The sequence below is a fragment of the Corylus avellana genome, chromosome ca6 (assembly GCF_901000735.1).
Source record: "Corylus avellana chromosome ca6, CavTom2PMs-1.0".
NCBI lineage: Eukaryota > Viridiplantae > Streptophyta > Magnoliopsida > Fagales > Betulaceae > Corylus > Corylus avellana.
In genome coordinates, this window is record NC_081546.1 from 17,034,555 (window position 1) to 17,054,786 (window position 20,232).

Below are 20,232 nucleotides of genomic sequence, written 5' to 3' on the forward strand. Positions count from 1 at the left end.
CGATCGATCGCAATCACAGGGGGTGATCAGTCGCAGTTCCAGGGACTATCATTTTAATCCCAGAACTTGGGCGCTCGATCGCAGCCAATGTGCGATCGATCGCAATTCCAGAGGACTCTGCTGCTGCGCGAGTCTGGGACCTCGTCATCATCTTTTGGGGTGCTTTGACGCCGTCATCTGTTCGGGTCTTCCTTAAATACCCCCAAGCCATCTGGGCTACATCATCCTCCCCAGGTTGGACAGAATTCGACCTCGAATTATCCTCATTCGGCGAATCACCTGTTAATGGAACAAGGTGTTTGACATTGAAAACATCAGATGTCTTGATATGGCTAGGTAGCTTTAACCGGTAGGCATTTGAATTGATCTTCTCTACAATCTCTACCGGACCAATCTTGCGGGCAGCCAACTTGTTATACTCACCAATAGAAAATCTATCTTTAGTTAACACAGCCCACACAAAATCCGCTTCCTCGAACTCAGTGGCACGACGCTTTTTATCCACATCCTCCTTATACTTTGCAGTAGATTGTTGTAAATTCTGGATGGTGGACTTGTGACCTGCTTGTATCTGAGCTATTAAGTCCTCAATTGTAGCATGTGGTCGCTTCAAATCGGGAAGAGGTACCAAATCCAATGGGGCCCGAGGATTACTCCCATAAATGATGGTAAATGGGCTAAGGCCGGTGCTCCGGTTAGTGGAATGGTTGTAGGCGAACTCGGCTTGGAACAATTTCTGATCCCATGATTTGATATTCTCCCCCACCAAACTTCGAAGTAAGGCTCCCAATGATCGGTTAACGACTTATGTTTGTCCGTCCGTCTGTGGATGATATGCACTGCTGAAATCGAGCTTAGTATGGGATAACTTCCACAAACAGCGCCAGAAGTGGCTAAGAAACCTTGTGTCGCGGTCAGATACGATAGACAATGGCAGGCCATGGAGGCGGTAGACCTCTCTGAAATACAATTGTGCGACATTCACCGCATCGGCGGTCTTCTTGCTCGCAATGAAATGCACCATTTTTAAAAATCTATCAACAACGACAAAGATTGAATCATTACCTTTTGTGTTTTAGGTAAGCCTAGCACGAAGTCCATGCTCACGTTGGTCCATGGCCCTTCCGGAATAGGAAGGGGCATATATAACCCGGAATTAGTAGCCAACCCCTTGGACACTTGACATATTCTGCAGCTCTTCACAAATTTGTCTACTTCTTTCCGCATACTTGGCCAATAGAACTGGTCCGCCACCAGTTGTAATCTTTTATCCCTTCCCATGTGACCTTCATTATGGCGCTCATGGATGATTTTCAACCTTAGACTACCTTCGGGAATGCATAATTGAGTACCTTTGAATAGGAACCCATTACACAAATTGAAGTCTCTTCGCTGGCCCGATGACACCTCCTCAATAATAGGACCAAAAAACGGGTCACTAGTCAAATAATCTATTAATAATTCAAAACCTAGTACCTCTGTTTTCATGGTGACTAATAGTGATGATTTTCGGCTGAGGGCATCTACCACTTTGTTCAATGCTCCAGACTTGTGCTTGATTGTGAAGTTGAATTGTTGGACAAAATCGGCCCATTTAGCATGCCGAGATGATAGTTTATCTTGACTGCTGAGGTGTTTAAGTGCTTCATGGTCTGAGTATAAAATGAAGTCGTTGTAGGCGAGGTATTAGCTCCAATGTTTCAGTGCTTGTACTAATGCGTAGAACTCAATATCATAAGTGCTATAATTGAGTTCGGCACACTTTAATTTCTCACTGAAATAGGCCACTGGTTTGCCCTTTTGACTGAGTACCGCTCCAATGCCTACTTTTGATGCATCACAATGAAACTCAAAAGGTAAGTCGAAATCTGGAAGGACTAGTAATGGAGCGGTGGTCAATTTGACCTTGATCAACTCGAAGGCGGTAGTGGCTGCGTCACTCCATAAGAATTTACCTGCCTTCATACACTCCGTAATCGGTGCTAATATGGTGCTAAAGTTGTAAATAAAGAGCCGATAAAAAAATACTAACCCATGGAAACTGCGGACCTCATGTAGCGTAGTGGGGAGAGGCAAATCCCGAACTGCTACTATCTTTGACTCATCCACCGCTAACCCGTCTTTGGACACCACATATCCAAGAAAAAGAACGGATTTTGTCATGAAATTGCATTTTGCCCGGGCTGCGTAAAATTTCTCCTTGTGCAAGACACTTAGTACTTTTCGTACATGTTGAATGTGCTCCTCAAGGGTAGAGCTATATATGAGGATATCCTTGAAGTAGACGACTACAAACTTTCCAATGAATGGGCGGAATGCCTGATTCATAACCCTTATGAAGGTACTAGGGGTATTAGATAAGCCAAACGGCATCACTAACCACTCGTAGAGTCCTTCACGTGTTTTGAACGCGGTCTTCCATTCGTCACCAACCCGTACCCAAATTTGATGGTACCCACTCTTCAAGTCTAATTTTGTAAATATTGTTGCCCCACTTAATTGATCGAGTAAGTCATCTAATCTAGGAATAGGAAATATGTACCTTACTGTGATCTTATTGATGGCGCGACTATCAACACACATTCTCCATGATCCATCTTTCTTAGGTGTAAGCAAAGCTGGAACTGCACATGGGCTCAAGCTCTCCCAGATATGTCCCTTGGTTAGTAACCCTTCCACTTGTCGGTGTAGCTCTTCATGCTCCTTGGGACTCATGTGGTAGTGTGGTCGGTTGGGGAGATTAGAACCGGGCACCAAGTCGATTTGGTGTTGAATGTCGTGAAGAGGTGGCAGTTCTTTGGGTAATTCTTCCGGGAATACATCGGAAAACTTTTCTACCAATCCCTTGATTGCTTCCAGGATCCTTTCCTCCTTGGGAGTGCACTCTTTCCCAACTAGGACATATACTTGATTGGAATCACTCATCTCTTTGATGAATTCCCTCTTAGCCAAGAGACTTTGGCCTGCCCCTTTAGAAGGTTTAGGTTTGTCTCCCAGATTAGGCAAAAGAGTGAGTTTCTCATTATCCACCAAAAAACTATAGGTGTTCTTCCTTCCATCATGATGAGCATTCCTATCATATTGCCATGGCCTTCCTAGCAATAAGTGGCATGCGTCCATGGCCACCACGTCACACCAAGTTTTGTCTTTATATCTTGCTCCAATTGAAAAAGACACAAGGCAATGTTGGGATACTATTACCTCGTTTCCCTTCTTGAGCCATTCTAAGCGGTATGGTGTAGGGTGCTTTTCTGTTTCAAGGGCTAATTTTCAGACCGCTTCTTCCGCCACCACGTTTTCACAACTGCCTCCGCCGATGATAAGTTTGCATAGTTTTCCCCCAATAGTGCATGTGGAGTGAAAAAGATTGTGGCGCTGCCCATCGTCACCTTCCTCCTTACGGGGTGTCAAGCATATTCTTTGTATCATCAAAAGAGGATCGTCATCTCCTGATACAAATTCTCCGTCATCGTCCCCGTGGTCGTCAATGGTGGTGTCATACTCCTTTTCCTCACCTTGTTCATAGAAGGTGTCTCCCGATTCAATACGTAAACCCTTACCATATTTGTTCTCTTTTTGGCAATCTGCCATCTGGTGGCCCGTTTCTCCACATCGAAAGCATTTAGGGCCGCTCGTAGTTGCCCCTCGGTTGGATGGGCCCGTTGTGGTTGGGGTCCGGTTTTGAGTTGGGTTTCGCGTGGGGCTTCGAGCCGTGAATGGCCCGCTTGATTGGTTTGTGCTTCCCCCGATTCCACGACCAAAAACTCCATAGGACCCTTGTGAGGCCGGCTTCTCTACCAAGAGTGCTCTTTGATGGGCCTCCGACACGTTCTTGGGGTCAAAGAGGTTTAATGAATCCTGAATTTGGTGACGTAAACCCCCAATGTATCGTGACACTAGTTGATCGTTGGTTTCGGCTAGATCAACATGTGTGAGATACTTGTAAAATTTTTCCGTGTATTCATCCACGGACTTCGACCCTTGGCTCAAATTTTGCAACTTTTGATACATTGTTCGAGTATTATATTAGGGTAAAAAGGCTTACCGCATATGCTTCAACAATTTCTCCCACTTGTTGATCTTCGTCTTGCCTTGCTGCCCTCGGGATTGCTTCAATTGCTGCCACCATGCCGCTACTCTTCCCCGGAATTTGGTTGCGACTAAAGAAACTCGTCTATCATCGGGCACCCCTTTAAAATCAAGAATTTCTTCAACTGCCGCTACCCAATCTAGGAATTCTTCGGGTTGGAGACCCCCTTGAATTTCTGGAATATCGAGTTTGAAATCGCTCTCCCATCGATTGGCTTGGGGTTGATGCCCTTGTACTCCTCGCCTTGCAAAAGGGTTCCTGGCTTCATTCTTTGTACGTTGTTCGTCTTCCTCCTCCGAGCTGGGCGGTGAGGGTTGTCGACGGCGCTCGTGGCGCCCTTTCGGATTGGCTGCTCAAGCGTTGGAGGCCGCAAGTTAGGCCCTCAAATCAACGATCGTTTCCTCCATCAGTTGCCACTGCTCCTCCGTGCGTGTGTCACCGACTGTTTCTTCACTTTCATACACGTCCTCCAGATTTGTAAAGTGGTTACCCCTTCTTCTTGTGTTTGGTGGTGCCATGGAAAGAAAACTAGAGCTCTGATACCAACTGATGCAGCGTAGGATTGTGATGAACAAGAAAATAGCAAGTTGAAGGGGTAAATATTTCTAAGATTGTGAGACTATCACAAGAATCAAAGAAATCTTCTTAAACAATAGAGACTATCTATGCTTTAAGGAAAAAAAATGAAGAAACTCAAACTTTGAGTAATCTTATTGATAAACAAACAAACAACGAGAACTGAATTGCTAAAGGCTATATGCATCTATTTATAGCCCAAGACTCCTAATTCTAAAATAACAATGAAATAAAATTGGTTTAGAAGTCTATAAAAGAAGACTAAACCAAATAAAAGACTATTAAAGAACCTAATCTGATCTAACAAACTAAAAGATAAGATAAAATAACAACTAACAAAGAAACCTAGTTTAAAACAAAAGATTAAAACTAAGATAAGTGTCTCTGATGTCCATTTGTAGAACAGATAGGACCGAGTGCGCTCGATCGCAAGTCAGGTGCGCTCGATCGCACTACCCGAGAAGGATGCGCTCGCTCGCAACCACAGGGGGTGATCGGTCGCAGTTCCAGGGACTATCATTTTAATCCCAGAACTTGGGCGCTCGATCGCAGCCAATGTGCGATCGATCGCAATTCCAGAGGACCCTGCTGCTGCGCGAGTCTAGCACCTCGTTATCATCTTTTGGGGTGCTTTCACGCCGTCGTCTGTTCGGGTCTTCCTTAAATACCCCCAAACCATCTAGTCTACATCATTATTGTTACTCATAGTATTGGTTTTTCTTATTTTAAATTTAGTTTATTAGAATAAATAGTACTTTTTCAAGCTTTTATTAGTTGTTATAAATAGTTTTGGTCACAAGTAAGTTGTTACAACTTTTGGAAGGCAACTTGGTTTGGTAGCAAGCGAGGTATGTTACTTAGCTAATGGAATTTGAAAAATATCATTTTACTAGTTTAATTAAATGCGATTCTTGAACCATGTTCATGAAAGTAAAATTATTTTTATATTGCTGGACATTTTCTTTTACTTGTTCGTTGAGAAAATTACATGCACTTGCTAAATGCATTAGTTTATATTTCTTATGGTTATGGGGAATTATTGACTGGTTGATTTATGGTATAAAATAACATTGCAACTTGATGTAAATATAATTTAGCATTGATCTTAATGAATTTTACATGGAAAATTAAACATGTGAGCATTTTATGAATTTATCCTCGGGGTTTTGGTAACCAATTGCTTTGTAACATAATTGATCTCTTTGTGGCATATTGACGTCTTCGTGGCATAATGGTTATAATGGTGTTTACTCTGTCATGTGACCTTGGATAAATGCATAGTCAAAATATTCTTTTGTGGGGAATTTGATTGGCTCATAGGGGTTATGAATTTGATATGTTATTTAGCTTAAACTTGCATTTCCCCTAACCTTATTATCTATGCTTCTTATACAGCATTAGCCCCCATTCTTAATTTGTTTGTTTGTTTTTATTTATTTATTTATTTTTAAAAAATTTCAGGAGGTTCCTCGAGTTGAGATACTTAGTTAACTGATTGTTGGAGTCTGGTTAGATGTAGAGGTTTCAAAAAGTATGTCGTTGTATTAGTTAGAGTTGGAGTTTGTAGTTTATATGTACATTGGACCCAAACTATGCTGCTGGTTAGAGAAGAATTTAGTTTTTTGAGTTATTGTGTTTGGCAGTTATGGAGTGCTTTAACTAGAAAATTTATTTTGTTATTAAGTTGGACAGAGTTTTCCTCCAAACTGGGTTGGAGGAAATCCCTCCAACCTATTCTATAAAAATGACGTGTACTCTACATGTGAGAAGCACATGCTTTTTTTAATTAGCATGTGAGAAGCACATTCTTATTAAATAAAATTTCTTTCAACTTTGTCCTTACAATTAAAAAAAGCATGTGCTTCTCACATGTAAAGAACATATGTCATTTTTATAGAATAGGTTCCTCCAACCTAGCTTGGTGGAAAACTTTGTCCAATTAAGTTTGTTGCATTATTTATAGATCTCTAAATGACGTTTTTTTGAGTAATTTGGTAGTGCAAATACTTGGTTCTTCGATGAAGTAGAATTGTAAGAAAATGTTTTAGTTAGGCTGAATATCAGTTCTTAGTATAAATAGTCTTTGTTATTCGATACTCTTTACCTTTGAACATTTCCATTTGTCTTTCCCAATTAGCTTAGTTTTCAGATTTTTTTTCTTCTCATTTTAGCTTGGTGTTTCTCTTGTATAATTCCTACATGTCTGAGTTACGCTTTCACTTTTTAATGATATTTTGATTTCTTATAAAAAAACAAAAACAGGTCTTAGTAAGTGTCATGTCCTGCTATGCCCTTGGGATGTGTCAGTTAGCCTAAATTCTTTTCTAACCGTGACAATATCATTCACTAGGTGAAGATCAGAGAGGAAAGCATGACAGAAACCATTGTGACCCTTGTCATCAATGAGTTGGTTCAGTTGATCGCTCATGAATCAAAATTGCTAAGGGGTGTCCACCGAGATGTTGTGGACATTAGAGATGAACTTGAGAGCATCCAGTGTTTCCTCAAAGATGAAGATAAAGGAGACCTCCAAGATAGCGTAAAAATATGGGTGAAACAAGTGAGAGAAGTAGCCTATCATATAGAAGATGTAATAGATGAATATGTTCTTCACATGGCACAACATCGTCATCAGCAAAGTCTTATTGGTTTCCTCTATAAAATTGGCCACATATTCAAAAAACTAAAACCATGTCATGACATAGCTACCAAGATTCACAATATTAAAATATCAGTCCATGAAATCAAAGAAAGAAGTGAAAGATATGGTTTTCGTTTCGTAGAGCATGGATCAAGTAGCCGTGAATCCAATGTTACATGGCATGACCCTAGAGTGGGGTCACTTTTCATTGAGGAAGATGAAGTTGTGGGGATTGAGTCTACGAGGGATGAACTCATAAGCTGGTTGGTGGGGGAAGCATCTAAACGCTTTGTGATGTCAGTGGTAGGCATGGGCGGAATTGGCAAAACAACTCTTGCTAAGAAAGTATACGAGAATGAATCAGTGAAAGGACATTTTGACTATCGTGTTTGGATCACTGTGTCTCAATCATACAATGTGCAGAAGATACTCATGTCCATGATAGAGAAAACCTACCACAAAAATACAATAGCTCCAAGGCAAATAGACATAATAGACGAGATCACACTAATTAGCCAGCTGAGGAAATGTTTACAACAAAAGAGGTATGTTGTGGTTTTTGATGATGTCTGGAAGACAGAGTTTTGGGAAATTGTGAAACATGCCTTACCATGCAATGACAGAGGAAGCAGGATTATTATCACGACACGCAGTGATCTCATTGGTCTATCTTGTAAAGAATCTTTATCCGATCAGGTCCACAAGCTACAACCTCTGTCTCAGGACATGGCTTGGGAATTGTTTTGTAGAAAGGCGTTCCATTCCGAGTTTCAAAGGTGTTGTCCCAAAGAGTTGGTGAAACTATCGATGGACATTGTCAAAAAATGTGAAGGCCTGGCACTTCCAATTGTTGCCATAGGTGGTCTTCTCTCAACAAAGGAAAAGGTGCCATTTGAATGGAAAAGGTTGCATGATAGCCTCAGTTCTGAGCTAGAATGTAATCCCCACCTTACAAGTATTACAAAAATTCTCTCTCTTAGTTATCATGATCTTCCGTGCTACCTAAAGCCTTGCTACTTGTACTTCGGCATTTTTCCAAAGAACTACTCAATAACGGGTGAAAGATTACTTTGGCTATGGGTAGCTGAGGGCTTTATAAAAGAAAAAAAGGGAACACCATTGGAAGAGGTAGCAAAAGAATACTTAATGGAGCTCATCCAAAGAAACTTGGTTCAAGTTTCATTTGGGGAACTTGATCATGAGATATTCAAAAAATACAGAATTCATGATCTGCTGCATGAAACCATATTATCGAAGGCTAGAGAGTTGAATTTCTCTCAAGTTCTGGAAGCACTCGACACCACTTTCCATGGAAAAAGTCGTTGCCTATCAATCCACAATGCCAGAGAAGATGTTTTTGAGACAAGTGAGTACTCTCGGGTTCGTTCTGTTTTTCTCTTCAACATTAATGAAATGCCGAGGTCTTTCATTGCTAAATTGTTTAAAAAGTTCAAGCTTTTGAAAGTGTTAGATTTTGAAGATGCTCCTATTGATTATCTTCCTCAAGAAGTGGGCAACTTATTCCATTTGAAGTTCTTAAGTTTGTGTAGAACAAAAGTGAAGATACTTCCAAAGTCAGTGGGTAGGCTACAAAACCTACAGACACTAAATGTCGCCGAAACCGCAGTGCATGAGCTACCAATTGAGATATTCAGGCTTGATAAGCTAAGACATATTTTGGCTCATTCTCATGACTTTGAAATTAAAAGTACCTTTCATTCAGCACGAGGAGTAAAAGTACATGAAAGGGTTGGATGTTTAAAGGACTTGCAGACACTAACAATGATTGATGCAAATCATCATGGGGTTGTTTTATTTGAAGAGCTCAATAAGTTGAGTCAGTTGAAGATGTTATCTATTTCAAATATGACTGCAGAACGTAGGAGGGCTCTTTGTACCTCCATTCAATGTATGGTACACCTTAGATTTTTGGCTGTTGGCTCAATTAAGGAAGATGAGATTATAGACTTACAATCAATTTCATCTCCACCTCCATTTCTAGAGCATATCTCTCTATGGGGTCGATTGGAGAAGTTGCCCAACTGGATTTCAGAGCTTCAGAATCTGGTTACACTAATCATACGTTTCTCATCGTTAGAGGTAGATCCACTACCATGTGTCCAGGCTTTGCCTAAGCTAACTACTCTTTGCCTTAATCATTTGTATAATGGAGAGCAGTTGCATTTTGAGGAAGGCGGTTTTCGAAAACTGAAGAGGCTCACACTCAGAGAGTTGAAAACATTAAAGATGGTGGAAATAGACAGAGGATCATTGCCCAGTCTTGAGCAACTAGATATTGGGCCATGCCCGCGAATGAAAGAGGTACCCGCTGGAATCCATGACCTAAAAAGTCTAAAGATTCTTGACTTCTATGAAATGCATAAGGAATTTGTGCTACGTATGCAGCCAGATGGAGGCGACGATTATTGGAAAGTTAAGAAGGTAACTACTATCCGTCTCATGTATAGGATTAAAGGAGAACGATATCAAATATACCAACTCGGTGACTCAAACTTATTGGAGCGTCTGCAAAGGTAAGTCTTGGAGAATCAAACTGTGATGTAGTTGAGTAATAAACAAGGTATGCGCCTCTAGGCCATAGGATTTCCATGTCTTTTTTTTAAAGTTATGTTATATGTAATGATAAAATTCTTTACATTATGTGGCTGTATAAGACATACTTGCATTGGCTGGTGAGGTCCAACCTAGGCTACAGTTTGAAATGTTACCACAACCTTTTACACTTCAAATTGTGTTCCTTGTTTTTTTTACTTATATTTCTTTGTACTTTTATTTATTTGATATTTTCCATCTCTATCTAGGACCATAAAAATTTTGTGCAATTTTGAGCGAAAACCTAGAAGCATAAATCAATTCTTCAAAAGAAAAAAAAATAAAATAAAAAATTGAGAGGAATATCAATTTCTCATTAAAATGAATAACTATTCAGCATGAATAGTTATCCCCCGAATAATAAAGTAACCAAATGAATGAAATAAATATTTTATTTTAAGTTATAATCTGTGTACCACCAAGCCTTCAATGAATAGAAAGAAGTCAATCTTCAACCTACACAGCTAGGTCAAACATGGGGTATACAACTATACAATTTGTGCAAAAGCTAAATAAGCTAAATGAGAAAAGAGTATTATAATTTCATGCACGGTGGGGTATTATTTTAAATAAGAATGGTAAAACTGATTAGTATAACATTAATGATAAGAAGTTTTGAACCGTCTCAACATGCTAATGTATGTTGTCACACCATGTTATGGACTAGTACAATTTTTTTTTTTATACAACTTGTGAATTCGACACCAACTTAATATGAAAGTAACTAGTTACAGTTGAAGTTGACATATATAATCTTTATACCCATATCTCGATACGATATAAACCCGACATGCGATATTTCGATCGTAGTAACATAAAGTTTTTTTTTTTTTTTTTTTGAATGCATAATGTTCAGCAATGAAAAATTAAGATACATGTAAAGTAAAGAAATTGATATGATGAAAAACAAGAAGAAAAAAAATGCACCGCCCTTAGTGGCCTCAGTACCACTATTTTGAGTAGATGCGTTTGAGCTTCTGGATTGCTCAAACGCTTCTACTTGTGACTGTAATGTCTCTAGTGTGAAGAGCTGCACTTGAGCTCTACAGACTATGGCTCAAGTGCCCTTGGTGATGCAAGAACAGGACCTCTGAGAACTGTGGCTGCTTTCAGCTGCTGGTGACTCCTTGGGTCAGGTATTGTTTGAGCTAGAAATTCTCCTTGCTTCCTCTCACTTAGCTCCTTTGCCATCTGACCAATTTGCACTTCCAGTCTTTGAATGGCTTGATCAGTCTTTGTATTGAATTGTTTTTCATCAGCCGTGAATTGCTGTTGTGAGGTCACCAAGTTGTGTATCATATTCTCTAATTGGTTCAACTTTGACTCTTGAGTTCGTTGGCTTCCATGTTGGGGCCCCTTCTGCTGTCCTTGATTATTACTCCAAGAGAAATTTGGATGGTTGCGCCATCCTGGATTGTAAGTGTTGGAGTATGGATTGTTCTTGTGGGGGTAATTGTTTTGTCCCACATAATTCACCTCTTCTTGCTCTGCAAATGAAGATAAGGGACATGTCTGAGTAGTGTGATCTAGGTGGGAACAAATAGCACATACTTGGATTGGTGTGTCCTATTGCAGAGGTGGGATTTTCTGAGCAGTCGTGGCCTTGACAATCATGTCCAACTTCTTTTCCACAACGGCCATCTAATTGGGAGATCCCCCATTGAGGTTTAATTCAAATATGCCCTTGCTTTTGAATCCTCTCCTTCCTCTAGAGCAGAATTGCTGGGAATGCTCACTTAATGTTCCAAACAGCTCCATTGCTTCCTCACTACTTTTCTCCATTAGTGTTCCTCCACAAGCTGAATCAACCATCCCTTTGTTAGTATCATCTAAACCTTCATAGAAAATTTGTACCTAATCATCTTGAGGGAAGTTCTGATGTGGGCACTTTAGAAGCAATGAATTGAAGTGATCCCATGCCTCGAACAATAGATCTCCATCTCGTTGTTGGAGCATTTGAAGTTCCCTTTTAAGTTGTCTTGTCTTCTTAGCTGGGAAAAACTTCTTCAGAAACTTAGTGGCTAATTCTTCCCAAGTACGGATAGAATCTGCAAGCAAAGAATTATACCGCTGTTTAGCATTATCTTTCAAAGAGAAAGAAGAGAGGACTAACCTGAGTCTCTCTGGGGTTAGGCCATGGACATGCTGCAACTTGCATAAATCAAAGAATTCTTTAAGATGCAAGTTGGGATCCTCAGTAGCTGTGCCTCTGAAGTGAGTCAATGCATTAAGGATTTGAGGAGAAATATAATAACTGCCTTCCACCTCTGGTTGATATGCTACGCATGAGGGTTGCTGGAGGTTTGCTGGAACGAATGCCTGCTTCATCGGTCTCCGCACCAGTGGTGGATTTGCCTCTAATGGTCTTGGCCCAATTGGATTCTCTTGCAAATCTTCCATCTCAATTTCTTCCTCTTCTTCTTTGTCTCTAGGTTGTTGTCGAATTGTTTGCTCAATTTCAGGATCGAGTGGAATGACGGTTGAGTCTTGAGATCGATGACCTTGCATCAATTGAATTATTTTTTCAGTTAGGCAGCTTCAGTGCTGCTGGTTCGGATGCTCCCTGGAACTGCACTCGATCGCAGGTTGGTGCGTTTGATTGCACTGCGCTCGATCGCAATCACAGAATGCTAGTCCGCAACCTGAAACAGAAAACAGAAAAATTTAAGAATCAATAGAAAATCTTTTTTTGACAAAAACAAAATTGAAAATTGAAAATTAAAATAACACAACTAAAGGAAAATAAATTTTAAACAAAATTTGCCGTAGTCCCCTACAACGACGCCAAAAACATGTTCCACAATTACCCACCTAAATTAATAGGCAAATAACTGGATATTTTACCCGCAAGTGCAAGAGGTTAACATAGTAGTATAGTGTGCAAATATGGGGTGATTCCCACGAGGACTGCTGAATCTTGTCTAAAATTAATTCCCAATGTGAAATAAAACAAGAGATTGGATTTAAATTGATAATGATAAAAAGGTAGGGCTTTGATATCCACCACTAATTATATTTAGCTAATATATCAATATGCTAATGTTTTGATCATGTTATGAATATCTAATGTTTGTCAACCTAAGGGCATTGGAGTCTACTCCTTAAACTATTGATTTCCCTAAGCAACGAATTAGGCATTAGTGTCTACTGTAATTCTTTTTCTTCTTAAAGGATTTAGCATGGGTGCCTACTAAGTTGTTCTTTAAGAAAGCGTAAAACTGTGGAAATCGACAAAGACATGAGGCCTAGGGCATGGGTGTCTACTCCCGGTTCCCCATGTTGATTAACCCAAAAATCCGGTGTGGATATCTTTTGCTACTTATGTTAAACCCAGGACTCGGTCATCCAAATTGATTTAACTAACTAGTTCATACCACATGCACATGTTGATCAGGCACACACATATGAGGGATTCATGAAACTAGGTATTAATCAAGTTAGACACCATAACAAGATCATCACAAAAGCTCCAATATTGAATATTAACAAAACATAACTAGGCTTCAATCTAGCCCTACTAAATAAATTAGCTACACATAGAGTTGATGTTAAACATCTTCATAAAATAAAAATAAAAAGAATGGAAAAGAATAAACCCGAAACTTGAACTTGAAGAGCTCCAATTCTTCTCCTTACAATGCATACCTATTTTAGAGGCTTAAGGGTCTATTTGTAAGCTTTAGAAGTCCTTGACAAACTAGTAAACCTAGGAATTTCGTAGGGTTTCAAAACCTATTACAATTGGGAGTTGGAAAACCCTAATATGGAAAGAATAACAATCTAGCCATCACTTGATATGTCTTCTGCGCAAGGGTGCGATCGATCGCAACCCGTGCGTGCTCGATCGCAGGTTTGCGATCGAGCCTCTTCTATTATGCTCTCAAACGCTAGTTGCCTACTTCGTGCAATGTCTTCTCTGGTACTGCGCTCGATCGCAGGTAACCTGTGATCGATCACAGTGTCAGGGGCTCCCATTTTTCCGATCTTCTCTCTTTGAGCCCAAATCTTCATGATTTACTTCATTTTCTTCCAAAAGCCTACAAAAGTATGGAAAACACAAAAATGAATTAAAATGACCTAATTAACTAAAGCCAAAGGATTAAAACATGTAAGTTAAGGGCCGAAAATATGAATATTTTAGCACTGAACACGTACTATTTTGATATGAATGAGAAAACATGCATCACTTTTTTTGCACGAACTCTATTTTATGAACATGTTAACTCTCATATTTGTGCATATGATGTAACTATGATTACAAGCTAAGCTAAAGTTTGCGTAAGCATTTTTGGTCATGCATGCATGTAAAATATCGTGAAGATAAGTGGATTTAGTAGATATGGCACTATGTCATGGGCTACCAGAATACGGGTAAAGCCCTATGGTCCAGTTTTGTTATGTTTTGCCATTAGATCTAAGAGGCCAGCTGAGTAACCACATGTATCCATGTTCACATTGTGGTTACGACATACTGCATTGTTAGCAGTGTAGGCCGCCCAGGGTCGGAACCACTCGGGCTATTTGATAATGACCGCTAGTTTGTGCACATCGGGGCATCGGTGTTGTACCAGAGGTTCTTTTGAGAACGCACAAACCCTATCGGGTAGGGGTAAGGGCCCAAATAGACCATATGGAGTTTAGCTATGACGGTATGATCAAAATTATCATATATTCATATATTTATACTACATTTCATATTCTCTTACTAAATATTAATTTTCTTGCACGATATTACATGTTAATGATGAATAAACCTTTTCCACATCATTCGTTCACAAATCATATAATTTGCCTTCATGTTGTTTTATCTCACTAAGTGGTGCACTTACACTTGATCTCTTTCCACTTATGGAACACTATTGTGTTTCACAGATAGTCAGGAATTAGACGAAGATGTTAGGGTGTGATGCCCTAAATTACCAAGAATTAGCTATCCCAAAATCAACTGTTACACTTAAGCGTTGAAAATCATTTTTGTAAACCCCAAAGGTGTGCCATATACCAAGCCTTCACTTGAAATTAGCCCTAAAAACCCAATTCAAACTCTTTGGCCGAATGTTCGACCATGTCCATAGTGTGAACGTTTGGCAGGGGACCACAGCAAATGGTCATTGACCAAAGTTTGGCCTACCATGTATTGACCGAACGTTCTACCTGCAACCCTAGAACCACTGTGTAATTGTATATCGAACGTTCGCCCCTAGTATTGAACAGTCGGTGATAGTATGAAAAGCATTTTTAACCCATTCTCCACCTCTGCAAAAGAGAGCATTCCTCATCACTTCTATAAATACCCCCCTTCGTCCCCCAGCCTTCCCTTACACCAAAAACCCTAACCCTAAAGTGAAAGGAGAGTTTCTTGAGAGGAAGAAGAAGGTTTTTGGGGAATTTTGCTATCTTCAAGATAACTCTTGAACTTTCACAAATCTTTTATGTTATCTTGCTATTATCCTTGCTTTCTTCAAGCTTTTAAAGATATCATGACTTGTGTGCAATTTTTCGCCTTGAAAGGAAAGAGTGGTTTTCTAATGTTTTAGAAACGCTCATTTATTTCTTTGGTTTTCTTGTATGTCATGCTTCACAATGTGTATGAACATGTTTACAACCTAGGGTGTAGTTTTTAACTTGGTGAGCTGAGGGTAGAAGCCCAAACTTGGCATTTTTTAATCTGCCCGAACATTCTCTACCTATTTTAGCCAAATGTTCTCCATTTGGACATAACGTTCAACCAGAGCCCAGAATGCATAAAAGTAGGGTTTTGTGATCTTTTAGCTAGGCGTATTTAATTAGGACCATTTGTGTCATTAGCGAACCCTCTAGCACTACGTATAACGATAGCCAATAGCAAGGATTTGGAATGTTGGACGACTCAAGCGAGTGTATGAGGTAAGTAAACACTTATGACTGCTTTCCTTTAAAATGTGTGATATGTCAGCTGACTGAATACACGTATGATATGAGCATGTTTACCCTTTTATATAACTTGGTAATTATTTTAATAATCAGATTAATAAGATTCATTGTATGACATGGTACACCAATACGTGCGGTATAATGGTCATGGGCTTACTATATATACCTGATTTTGTGGTCAAATGTGTGCGGATGTGTTATATGGACCTTCGATTCAATGGTTGTTTCGTGACCGACGCAACCATAATTGGCAGGTCACTATAGGACATACATTATTAGTAGCGTGACCCACCCAAGGTCGGACTCAATCGGGTTGCTAGAATATGAACAATAGCGTATAATGGCCGAGGCACCGACATTATATTACAGGTCCCTAGGGACAGTGCCAATCCTGTTGAGATGGGGTAATATCTCGGGTAGACCATACATGATAGTTATGACCTAATAAAACATTAGTTTTCTGAATTAAAACTCTCAGCCAATTTCTGTTTGAAGTACACCTCCTTATTTCAAATAAAACGATACTTTTATGATGTATTAACTGAGACAACACCTCTTTTAAATTCTTATGGAAACTACATGTTTATTTCTGCTCATTAATGACTAGCTCATTTCATACCCAACTGTAAGGTTTACTTACTAAGTCACATAGTTATTACATCTTGTAGGAAACCCCTTTCTATGGAGAAGATAGTTATGAGATTGCCACTTCAGGTTATTGAGTTAAGACGGAGACCCACCTTGTTTAATCAGCTTTGATTAGATTATTTGTATTTCAATTAGTAGCTCCATGTCTACGATTGAGGATAATGTATGTTGTCATTATGATTTTTAGATGCCTTATATTTATTTCACCTTCCTATGCATTTACTCTGAATGTGCTAAGAGGAGTGGTTCCCCAGTTAGCTACCAGTTAGCTGAATTTGGGTAATTGTTAGTATCCCTACCAGATTGGTCAAGGCCAAATTTGGGGGTGTTACATGGGGAGACAACTTGTACCTATGGAGGATATCATGAGAGTCATCTTTGATGCTTTAGATGTGGAGTGGTTGTTTTACTTGTGGCACTGTGGAGATGAGGACATATGTCGTGAAATGATCGACGTTGTTAGCTTAGTTTATATGTTTGGACTCAATTTGGGTTATTGATGCCACACTTATGTTAGGAGATTTCCTTTCAGTTATGAGTTTTTAGGATATTTTAGAATTGTTTTGAATTTAGCTTATTATTGGGAAGTTTTTAGTACTCGCTCTGAATGATTAATGAATAAAGGATTTTTTTATTAGTTATGCAACCTACTTTTAATTGTGATTATCCCGCTACATTGTTAGTTAGATACCTTGTGGGTTATTTGCTCAGCAAATTACACTTGGGAGGTGCTCCGAGTTAACTATAGTTTGGTTAGTTCGGCTAGGCCATTACATTACAGTACTTGGTGTATCGATATGTTATGGTGCTTTGGGTGCCAGTATGTTAGTTACGATACTTGTTTACTGGTATGGTAAATTACTTTATGTGCCGGTATATTATACATCACTTGTAAAGGGTTCTTCTAACGCCCTGGAAATTAATTAACTGGTAATTAACTTCACGGTTCGTTTTCCAGCCTTATCTTGCGAGGGACGAGACTCAAGGATCACTACTCCTAAAAAAAGATGATACTAAGCAGCAGAGCAAAAACATTAAGATTCTATAAATATTAATCATTACAACCATAGCATCAACCAATGATCATCACAGTAACTAAAATCATACTATACATATCATCGTTACAAGAGATCCAGGTTATACCATAATATAGAAGCATGCGTTAAAAATCTTAAGTCAACAGCCAACTCAAAAGTACTAGTTACTATGAGCACCCGTCTAATCTTGCAATAAGTCCTCAAGCGTCACCCGGATCAAGTCCTCCACAATAACCGGATGCTTTGCAGTATCCATCTTCTACTAAACTATCTATAACAACAAACATGTACGTATGGAGAAAAAAGGGAAAGAATATGAGGGTAAGTCCGATGACTTAGTGAGTATAAATGTACATGACATACATGTCATTAATTAGTGAAGCACATGCTGCACTATGAGGTGACAATTTATCATCGATGCAATATAGATATAATATATGCTGTAACAAAGTGCTCTCTGTTTTCTCACGAACCCGTCAGGACGGGCATGTAACAAGACAGAACCTGAAAGTTATTATTTTCCCATCATAAGTCACGTCAGAATGGGCATGTAACGGGATGCTACTGTTTTCTCGTCAGAAGGCCCGTTAGGATGGGCATGTAACGGGAGGCTACTATTTCCTTGTCAGAAGTTGTGTCAGGATGGGCATGTAACGGGAGTAAAGCTGAACCTACTGTTTCCTCGCCAGGAACCTCGTCAAGACGGGCATGTAACAGGATCATTGTTTGACTTCCTATTGTCTCGTCAGATGGAGCGTCAGGACGGGACATGTAACAGGGATGAGACATTTGTTCTTCTCGTCATGACGGCACTCCTTTCCCATTAAGATGTGAATTTTCTAGATTTGAAAATATGGACAGTTTTTTTCTTCCCGTCTTAACTTGAAATGAGTCCCATTAGGACGTCAAGAGTAAAATGTCTTCTCTATAAAAGGATTTTTCTATCATTGTTCACTGCAGACTTTTTGGGAGAATTTTCCATGTGTAAGTCTCAAAAGTTCTCTTTGAGCTCTATGTCTTGGGAATTTTTTGTTCAATAGAGGATGTGATAAAGCTTCGGCTATCCTTTGCTCTTGATTAGTTGTTGTTCGTTTTTGTTCCACGACATAAAGATTCTTATTTGGTCACTTGGTGAAAGAAGTCTATTGAAAGGTCGGTGAGGAGATGCACCCCAAGAAGATTGTCAGGATGGAGACAAACTAGGAGCTTGTTATTCTAACTAAGTCTAGAGGACCTCCAAGGTTGTTAGTATCGTCTGTGATTTTCCAGGTTTGGCTGCCCCGAAGTGGTTTTTACGTTTGATTGGTCCAAAGGGTTTTCCACTTCGTAAACAAAATTTGTGTTGTGTTTTTTATGGTTTTTAATTCTGCTGTCCATGCTTTATTTTATCAAATGGCTTCGTTTTAGTTCCATAAAGAGAAAAGGATGCCCATTAGAGAAGGTTAGACCTCCAAGCACGACATTAATAAGGAAGTGTCCCTAGAGAAGGTGGCTGATGTGGTATTTTTGTGACCAACAATATCAATTATAAAATTACCACTCACAATAGGACGATTCTTTGTAGGATACGGCTATAGAGAGAGTGTCGAACCTCAAGGACTGCAGGGTTTTTGTTATCAAATTTGAAAGATCAAAATTAATGTAATTAAAAAGTAAATTGATTTGATTTTCTTTAAAACTAACGTGCATGAAAATGAAAGAAATTTAAAATAAGAGAGAGAGTGTAGGGTATTGACTTCACCTCTATCTGCACAACGATGGCTAATCATAATTAATCCCAAAAATTCGTTCTATGCATGTTATAAATAAACAAGAAACTACTTTATTAAAGAATAAGCATAATCTATCTTCGGTTGGCATGGATCGTCCACCTAACCACAAAGATGTGGTACGACCCGTCTTCTCTAGGTATAAATTATCAAATTCTGTAACAAGATACATACTATCAATAAATAAGTGTAACCCATCTTCAGTTGGCACGAACTGTCGACCTAAATTACACTAAACTAGGGTGTACTACAATCTGTCTTCCCTAGGCATGGCCTATCAAATCCTATTGATCATATGTCAATTAAACCCATTGTATAACCATCATTCTCATAATCATGAAAAACAAGAATGATTTGAGATCAACAAAAGTAAAATACTTTCTAAGACGAGAAGAATTTCACAAATATTGATTTTGGAATTTAAGAACAATTGTATTTAAGAATTAAGAACAGAATCAAAAGGTAGCAATTCTCATAGTTATACAATCAACATGCATAAATTGAAAATTTAGAAATTAAATACAATCAAACCATTGTGCTTGGATAGGGTTACATCAACACCCCCACAAAGGGGTTTAGCCGCTCATGATCTTCTAAGCTCCGAAGACAAATTTATGATTTCTAGCTCTAGGAAGCCGTATGTTTTTTTCTTCTCAATGCTTAGAGGCCTATTTATAGGGATTGGGAGAACCCTAGAAGCCCTAGGAATCCCAAAAAAATCATAATTTAGTCTCCCAGTCAAATTGGGAGACGTAGAAAAACTTTCCTTATCAATTTCGGACTCATTTTTGTCCCTGCCGCTCGTGTGCACTCGAGCGCACTGTAGCTTCAGTAACCAGCCATAGTAATTGCTACAATAACCCGCTACAGTACCCGCTACAATACTACTACAATAAATTTCATTTTACGCCCAAAATCAATGGCTTTGCTTGTATTTGTCATTTA

At 39.2% G+C, this 20,232-nt stretch overlaps 1 protein-coding gene across 1 annotated transcript in view; it reads left to right on the forward strand.

The window, feature by feature from the left end:
* Positions 1-7,037: 7,037 nt before the first annotated feature.
* Positions 7,038-20,232, forward strand: part of LOC132185263 (disease resistance protein RPM1-like) — a 13,935-nt gene continuing 740 nt past the window's right edge. Inside the window, exon 1 of the mRNA XM_059599059.1 lies at positions 7,038-9,841. Coding sequence (XP_059455042.1) covers positions 7,038-9,841 — 2,804 coding nt within the window. The remainder of the gene's footprint in view (positions 9,842-20,232) is intronic.